General features: G+C 44.3%; 1 protein-coding gene across 2 annotated transcripts in view; it reads right to left on the bottom strand.

Annotated features, from left to right (window-relative positions):
- Positions 1-9,316, bottom strand: part of LOC116898053 (24-hydroxycholesterol 7-alpha-hydroxylase) — a 75,950-nt gene extending 66,634 nt beyond the window's left edge. The window contains exons 1-2 of one of the 2 annotated variants that reach the window (XM_032899447.1): positions 8,815-9,316; positions 1,960-2,095 (exon numbers count right to left, since the gene is read on the bottom strand). In XM_032899447.1, coding sequence (XP_032755338.1) covers positions 1,960-2,095; positions 8,815-9,000 — 322 coding nt within the window. In that variant the 5' untranslated portion in view covers positions 9,001-9,316. The remainder of the gene's footprint in view (positions 1-1,959; positions 2,096-8,814) is intronic. The other variant, XM_032899445.1, reaches the window with a different exon arrangement.
- Positions 9,317-9,368: the final 52 nt, after the last annotated feature.

The following is a 9,368-nucleotide window of genomic DNA, read 5'->3' on the forward strand; positions in this document are numbered from 1 at the left end:
ATTGGGATTGGAGGAGAGACCAAGGTTGGGATGCCATATAGAACAGAATAAATCTTAAAAGAGAAAAAGAAAATGCCGAGTATCTTAAAATTCTCAGAATTCTGAATGCTCTTATTTACCATAAGCACATTCACTACTCCCCGCACAAACCTCCATTTTTCTACACACACACCAAAATCCCCGAATTTCTCACTTCCAGCTCCCTTCTTGAATATTTCTTCCAACAGAGTGACCCTGACCTCTCTCTAAAACACTTCCTTACAGAAGTATTCCTCTTCCTTCTACAATATCAACTTGACGTTAGGTCAGGACAGGGTCTAGAGTTTTGGTTTTTATTTTGTTGTTGTTGTTTTGTTGTTGTTGTTGTTGTTGCTGCTGCTGCTGCTGCTGTTGTTGGCTACTTTATAAAACATTTTTATCTAGTTTATCTACTTTGATTGACTTTAAAGCATCTTTTAAATAATTTGCATTTTAAGATTCTGCAATGCTCAGGTTATATTTTGTATGAATTAAATTGAGATCTTCTGATCATGGTGGTGGAATGTTTGGTAGGAATGAGATGAGAAGCCGGCTCAAGAGTAAATTTGAACAGATTTTATCTGTTCAACGGAAATGATCAAACGTGAGAGGCCACAGGGGAGGCCCAGGAGGACGCTCTGATAAGATCCATATTCCTCTAGCACGTAAGTTAGTGTCTTTCACTGAAGAAGTGTTAGCGCATAGAAAACTAGCCTTCAAAACGTGTATGTTCACCAATCAGGTGTTCCATAGCTCACTTACCAACAAACACTAGAGAGCAGTGAATTCAGCCAATATACTGGGGGCTTTCAAGGAGAAATTAGCTAGACTTTTAATCACTCAGAGGCTTTAATAGATTTTTGTCTTAATGCCAAGAAATGCATGACCGGGTACAATATTAAAGGATTCTAAGAAAGAAAGAGAAGAGAGAGAGAGAGAGAAGAGAGAAGAGAAAAAGACAGGCAGACAGACAGACAGAAGAAGGAAGGGAAGGGAAGGGAAGAAGGAAGGGAAGGAAGGGAAGGGGAAGAAGGAAGGAAGGAAGGAAGGAAGGAAGGAAGGAAGGGAAGAAGGGAAGGAAGGGAAGAAGGAAGGAAGGAAGAAGGAAGGGAAGGAAGGGGAAGGGAAGGAAGAAGGGAAGAGAAGGAAGGAAGGAAGGGAAGGGAAGGGAAGGAAGGGAAGGGGAAGGGAAGAAGGAAGGAAGGAAGGAAGAAAGGAAGGGAAGGGAAGGGAAGGGAAGGGAAGAAGGGAAGGGAAGGGAAGGGAAGGGAAGGGAAGGGAAGGGAAGGGAAGGGAAGAAGGGAAGGGAAGGGAAGGGAAGGGAGAGAAGGAGGCATGCAGGCAGAAGAAGGACACTACCTTTGGGGCAAGAAGAAGCCAGGGCAGATATTCTGGGAGGGATGCATGGTACATGCACAGAAACTTGCACCCTGGGGAGAAAAAGCTACACCAGGAACAAATTCTCCAGTAACAGCAAGCAGGCTCAAAGACAGATGGCGGCTGGACGAGGGGAGACATCAACCCGGATAGCCTTATTGACCCTTTGGGCACTATCAGGAGAGGTCATAATGATGGTTTGCTGATTAAGCAGAGGAAGTCTACTCTGAAGAAGCAGAGTGCAATCAAGCTAAGAGCTGAAGCCGGCCGAACATTGTGTGCATGGTTAATAACACCTAGGTTCTGTAATACACTAAGAGTTCAGTCTCTAAAATGCACCACTGAGGGAAGTCTGACTCATTCACATGTCTAAATGAAACCTGAAGATCTTAGACACCCAATATGACCCAGTTTATCATGAGTACTTTTCTCCCCCTCTAGCCCTACTTTAAAAACAATTACCCATCACTATTCTCAATAGAAGACTAGGGATGTGATCTTACTTAAAATTACTCTTGGGTTTCAATGCTACAGCTCAAAGGATCTATCAAAAATATCAGTTACCTGTGTGGTAGAGAGGGCGTTGCACTGCTAACTCAAAATCTACATGCTTAGACTTTAGAAGCACGTCGATTCCTTCTTCTTCAGTAACAAAGGTCATTCGTTTTCCCACAGCAAAGACAGTAAACACTGGTCCATACTATAATAAAACACAAAAATACAGCTGTATCAGTAAGCATCTGTAAATCATGGGTTGTGTATAACACAGTCTTCCTCCAGAACATTAATACTTAGACTGGAGCAATGGCTCAGTGATTAAGGGCGTGTACTCTTCTTGTAGAGGACCTAAGTTCAGTTTTTAGCACTCACATTGGACAGTTCAACAGTCATCTGTATATAACTCCAGGGGATCTGATGCCCTTTTCTGGCCCCTCACAGGCACCTACACACAAGTTCACATTCACGAGTGCACAAGCACACATGGACACCTCTCCCTCCCCTCCCTCTCTCCCTTTCCCTCCTTCCCTCCTTCTCCCTCCTCTCCCTTCCCCTCCTCCCTCCCCTCCTCTCTCCCCCTCTCTCTCTCTCTCTCTCTCTCTCTCTCTCTCTCTCTCTCTCTCACATTCTCTCTCTCATCCTTAAAAACAAAATAAAAAATACCAATGGTAACAGCCAAGATTTGAAAATACGGTTACAGTTCATGTGGTATTACTAGAAATTTTGTTTTGGTCACATGTGAATCTTAATTCATTCTGTCCTAACATGTGCACAATAAGATAACTATCCTAGGCCTCACCCTCTCAGAGGCAAAGGGTAGGGGGGATGGGGGAAGAGACTCTGTAAGGGGGGGACCCAGAGGGGGAAAGCACTTGGGGTGTAAATAAATAAATCAATTTTTAAAAAGATATCTGTCCTATCTTCCTTTCTTATTAGCAAAATAAACAATTATAAATATATACCACCATAGAGATCTTTCAATCTCATATTCAAAATATAAAGAACCTTGTAAGCAACATACAGCTCAATACGTCTCAAGGACGCATACGAAGCTTAAGGGGACAGAAGGCCTTAGAGGCCCGTCCATGTTGAGACATCAGGGTACTGACATGGATACCAGGCCTGAGCCAAGATGGCCTATGAGTCAGCAGAAATTGACTGACACTAGATGTTTAGAGAAGCCAAAAAGTAAGCAATAATGTAGTCTGTTATGTAATCATTGTAGAAAGATTTTCAACACTGTCTGGCTTTGGGGTCACTGGCAAGCCATCTTTTGCCTTTGCCAGACCCTGTGCAGGTCCCGGTGCCTACCTGTAAGCTGCGTGCTGGTGTGTGTGTACATGCCTGCATAAGCCTCATATTTACATGTGCTAGCATTCGCCTGGGTGTCTGCCTGCCCAGCAGCCTGTTTCTGATGCATATCACATGTCTTGTCCCTCTAGGACTGCTAGTGGTCCCTCAGCCTTTGTCTTCCTGGCTTTCTGTGACCCTCCTCTCTCCTGGCATCAGAGCTCAGACTTCTCAAATTTCACAATTTCCTGATACGGTAGCAACTTATTTTTCATTTCCTCTCATGTTCTTCCCTGCATGAGGTCTGCCGTCCTGCAGTCTGCCCTAGTTAGCTTCAACTGTTGACTTGATGAAAGCCCAGCATCAACTGAGTCTCAGTGGAGAGACTGTTTAGATCATAATGGCCTGTGGGCATTTGGGGGGGAAGAGCTGTCTCGTTTTTTATTCGTGTAGGGAGACCCGGACCACTATGGGCGGCACCATTCCCTGGCCAGGTGGTCCTAAACTGTACAGGATGAGCATGACTGTGCAAGCAGTGTTCCTTCAGACTTTCCACCTGTGAGTTCCGACCTTGACTTCACTCAGTGATGAACTGTGATCTAGAAGTAGAAGCCAAAAAGTCCATTCCTCCTCTGACTTACTGCTGGTCGGTGTTTGATCACAGGGAAAAAAAAAAGGAGACTCTTACACAATTTATGACCTTATTGGAGGAAACGGACACCATTTTCAGAGTTCTAATTATGCTCTAGCATCCATTGCAGATGTTGGCAACAAACCACCCATCATGAAAATGAGCCATTGCGGATTTATGGCCCATTTTAAGCCTCATAATTATCTAAAGATGTCATTTACTCCAATCACTATTTCACTGTTACTCATTTTCAGTCTAATCATGAGACTGGCACTGTTACAGTCTTGGTAAGTGCTGGGTGCTACGAGTGAGGCCCACACATAAACACCCCCTCCCAGTATTACCTGCCTACGGTTGTTTACTAGTCAATGTTTAAAGGAAAGCAGATTACTCTAATTGTCAAGGCTGTGTTTAAATGTTCATCCTTAACCTGCTACTAATAAAACGGATTTCTGTAACATGGTTAGTTAGGGACTTCAAGTAGAGACCAAGCTCAAACCCAGTGAGCCTCAGAGATCACCGCTGACCCAAGCTAGTGCCGTTTAAAAGAATTCTTTCTAGTATTCTGTACGGTGAAAATCATTCCGTGTACAGCCACAAGCTCTACAGCAGTGGTTTTCTGTTTTATTTGTTTCTCCTTTGTTCTCCTGTTCTTAATTTAAGGGCAGCAGGTTTAGCATTGGGAGGCAAAGACAAGTGCATTTAGTAAGTTATAAAAGTTTTTTTACGCATTTTTTTTTCCGGAGCTGGGGACCAAACCCAGGGCCTTGCACTTGCTAGTCAAGCGCTCTACCACTGAGCTAAATCCTCAACCCTTCTTATGCATTTTAAATTCAGTTTGTAACATGGGATACACACAAACAAGGAGGTATAAGAAACACTGCAGAGACCTCACAGTTCTCAGGACTTTCTTGTCCCTGATGTTAACATCTTGAAAAACATCCAGGCTATAGGCATAGATGCAGTCAAGATACCCCCACCACCCCCACCACGTCCTGCCTTGTCACCATTCTACACTGGCAATAGCTCCTCTCTCACCCCGGGCTCTGCCCTAAGTCTTAGGGACTTTGCATCTACTTCATTCTGTAACTTAATTTCAAGATCCTATATACATGGAGTCAGATGGCAGACAAACGGTTGAGAGTAGCTTTTACCATTCATTCCCCTCTCCAGGGCCATCTAGATTCTACCTGTTGCCAAGGCTTCACCTCAATACCTTTCTAGACAGGATTCCACAGAACACTGAAGGACATTCCCGGGCCCTAATTCAAGGGGATTATGAACAAATCTTAGGCCAGGTTACAGTGCAAACTGAGTTTCCATTTCTGCATGAGAAACGTTAGTGCCGAGTTACATGATTAGCTGCGTGCATGTTCTGCTAATAAACAGCTCACGTGTTTTCCAGAGTGGTCAGACCGTTAGGCATCTTCAGGAGATCATTTTTCTCTTTATCAGCAGCTGTGACTGTCACTGTCCTTGTATATTTGCCATCTGGAAGTCCTCATCATAACATCCGTTTTCGAACTGGTCCGTACTTTGCCTTTGAACGTCTGTGGTTCTTTATACGCACCAGACACTGGTCCACCATGGGTTTTATATACAGGCAGTTTCTTTCCTAAGCCCACATCTGCCTCTCTTCAAGTGTGCTTTGTCTTCTCTGCTTTATTTATTATTATTTACTCTGCTTTCTTTGCTGATTGAGAGAACACTGCCTCGCTACCTTTTACCTCACCCTGTATCACCCTGACATTCATTTTCAATGGGGGACTTGAAAGACTGTGGTACACCAGCGTAAAGTCCCACCATGGCACCCAGGAGTCCTTGGTCTACTGGCAATCACGGTGAACTGCATTTCCAGCTACTGACGACCAGTAAGAGAAGAACCATGTTACAGAGCATGGGAATGACAGTTGAGAAGTAAGCTGGAACGGGCACAGAGTCAGCAGCCTTTTCCACTAGAGTCGTGTCTACTTGCTTGCATGTACATGTGTGTGGAGGTATATGCATATAGAGGACAGAGGTTAACAAGGGTGTTTTCCTCGTTGGCTCCCATCTGATTTCTTGAGGCAGGGTCTCTGCCTGAACCAGGACCTCAGGGACAGGCTTAAATGGCTGTCCTGCAAGTCCTAGTGACCTTGTTTCCTCGACCTGGGATCACATGTGCGTGGAAGGGTCTCGTGCTTGCACATCTGGTACTTTACTGACTGAGCCATCCTCTACGCCTGTCCTGACAGTTAATACTTTAAACTGTTGAACAACACTAATACATCATCTGTTCACAGATCAAACTACATGGAAGACTTTTGCAGCCCCCAAAGCTGAATCTCTTCCCGGATTTCTGGAATTCCTACCCTGAAGGTCCGACAAGCCATGTTTCCCATACCGTTCTCAGATGAATAAGACTCCCCATCAAAATTAGGACGGACTGCAGATATCATGAAATGGTAAGCTACTCTCTTCCAAAGTTGCATTCTAAGGCTAAGACTGATGACGTCAAGAGCACGCAAAAAGGCTGCGTGAAGATTCGCACTTCTGCGGTGGGAGTTTTTCTTGACTAGTGTGAGAAAGCAAATGGTGTGTAGGTAGCCTGAGAGAACTGACTGAGAGCAAGGCATGGCCTTGCACACCTGAATCCCCGTCACCAGTGGGCGGAGTACTCAGACAAGGTCGGGCCAGCCTACTAATGCCAACCAACCAGAGCTTCCAGGGACTAAGCCACTACCCAAACACTATACATGGACTGACCCTGGGCTCCAACCTCACAGGTAGCAATGAATATCCTAGTAAGAGCACCAGTGGAAGGGGAAGCCCTTGGTCCTGCCAAGACTGAACCCCCAGTGAATGTGATTGTTGGGGGGAGGGCGGTAATGGGGGAGGATGGGGAGGGGAACACCCATAGAGAAGGGGAGGGGAGAGGTTAGGGGGATGTTGGCCCAGAAACCGGGAAAGGGAATAACATTCGAAATGTAAATAAGAAATACTCAAGTAAATAAAGAAAAAAAAAGGAAAAAAAAAGAACTTGTATAAAACAAAGAAGCAAAAAACAAAACAAAACAAAACAAAAAAAAAAAAACGCTGGCTCGGGTCTTTTTTTCCTTCTGTGCTTTGTTTGTGTGTTGGTTAGGGTGTGGGTGGGCGGCTGATCATTTCTGCTATGAGTCTTTCAGCTCACATGGCTTAAAGGTCTCTGATGCACTTTTCGTTATCCTGACAATGGAATAAGAATAAGTCTTAAAAGTTACTTTCTGGGATTCAAACATCAATGGTGCTATAGCTTTTGAATATGAGAAAAAGAACACACACACACACACCACTCACAAGCACGTGCACACGTGCAGTCACAGAACATAATCATAGTCTTTTATTGTTTCATTTGACCCAGAAAACTACAGAACCCTCATGTTTGATCTGAGACAGCCTTCTCAAACATTCCTTAAAAATTACTAAACTTATATGCCCATGGCGGGCTGTGGAAAACAAAGAAGTACTTTTAGGAAAGATCCTTTTCGACCTTTCATGTACTAGACTAGCAAACATTTCACCTGATTGTGGTATCCAGTATGGTGCAGAATTTAATATGGTAAGCAAATCTATATGTTTAAGCAAAGATTAAAACCATATGTTACAGCCTTTTCAAAGCAGCACAGCAATAGCACAATACAATCACAAAAAAAAATTAGATTGTGCATTTCCCCATTGGCAAATGGATCATTGGAGTTTATCCTGAGGTAAACAGTCAAATTGTTAGGGTCCAAGAGTCGACCCGCAAACCACACGGACACTGACTGATCTCAGTTAAACAGAGATGGTGTCCTGAACACCACCCCGGCTGATCAACCAGAGCAACCGCTCAGGTTCGAGAGCTGAAAGCTTTGCTCTGAGCGTTTCCCAGGGCCAGTTCATAAAGGCTAAAACCAGAAGAACCATAATGAGCTCCTGCTCAGGTCCTGGAAGTAACTGCCCAGCCTTCGGCCCTGACTCAAGCCATTTTAAATATAACGGTTCACATTGACCTTTAATTCCATGGGCCCTGAGTGAAGCTTCTAGGGGTGAATTTCTTAGGATCAACAAACCTCATACAGTTAACCTCATGTTTGTATTACAGGCCCCATGGGGAGGTCTAAGAACAATCAGAAAGAGTTCATTCTCTCCTTCCACCATGTGGATGCTGGGATTCAATCTCAAGGTGTCAGACTTGGGAGCAGACACCTTTACCCACGGAGCCATCTTGCAGGCCCTCCACCTTACTTTTTTGAGGCAAAGTCTCTCATGCTGAACCTGGAGGGGTTGGGGAGTGAACTCAGTCTCTTGTGCTTGTTGCAGAAAGCACTTCATCCACCAAGCCATCTTACCAACAGAAAACACAGTAAGATCTTGGCAGCCAAAAGATGAATAAACATTAAAAGGCCAGTCAGTAAAGGTGTCTTCTCTAAAATGCTCAACATTCAGTAACTGCTTTAAGGACAAAAACCCTTACTTATCTCCCCAGGGCAGGGAGTAAGGGAGGTAGGGTCTCACCAACAAAACCAGTATTTGGTGGTAGGGGTGGGGAGAGAAAGAAAGAAAAGTGGAGAGCCTTCAATCTGTAAAGATAAATTTAGCAAAACAAATTTTATAAAATTGGAGAGTTACCTCTGCTTGTAATACAAATTTATTACTCATTTTCACAAACTGAAATCATGGAAACTCTTTTACTCCCACCCAGCCACCCCACAAAAAACAAAACAAAAACAAAAACAACAACAACAAAAAACCCAAACAAACAACCCCACAAGCTTATATCTGCATGCTAATAAACACACACTTAGAATTAATTGCAGGGAATTACTAACAGTCAAAAGACATATCTACTTCCAACAAGCTGTGTAGAGAAATAGAGGAGAGGAATTGCCGGAAGTAAGTGTATGTCCAATAATCCAACATTGCGTTTAATAAAAGAAAAAGATTTTAAAGGAAATACTACCTCCCTCCAAACTCCCTGTCACAGCTATATACCATACCTTGATTCTTGCTTTTTCTATAAATTCAAGAGGGGCTTTCCCAAACTCAAATCCAGCTCCGATCCAGGGAATCCAGCCCTGGATGCACGGGGGTCCACGCAAATTCTTCCACCGAGAGAATAAGAAAAGAACGCAGCTTCCTAGGACGGCGATTGCTATTGGTGAGAATAACTCCATAATGCCCATCTTCCAGAATCAACAGACGTTTGAAAACGTCCTTCTCCAGGGGCAATTCCTGCTCCCCTGCCGACTGAGGAAAATGCACCCGGTCCTCCAAACTTTGAGCCGAGAAACTTTGGAAACAAATTCTCTTGCGTAACTGTAGCTCCTTTGCCCCGCCCCAGTGTTTGTGTGATTTTTGCATTGTGGCTGCCTTCCACCTTCGCATTGCTTTCAAATTCTGACTGAGGAAAAAAAAAAAAAGCAATGAGTTGAACTGGGCTGGCCTGGGCTGGGACGGGTGGGCGGGAACACGCCCTGTGGCGGTGGAGCCCGAGTAAACTAGCAGTTTGCAGTGGGCGCCTAGCTACCAGCCAATCAGAGAAGTCGCTGCG

The sequence above is a fragment of the Rattus rattus genome, chromosome 4 (genome assembly GCF_011064425.1).
Source record: "Rattus rattus isolate New Zealand chromosome 4, Rrattus_CSIRO_v1, whole genome shotgun sequence".
Lineage (NCBI taxonomy): Eukaryota > Metazoa > Chordata > Mammalia > Rodentia > Muridae > Rattus > Rattus rattus.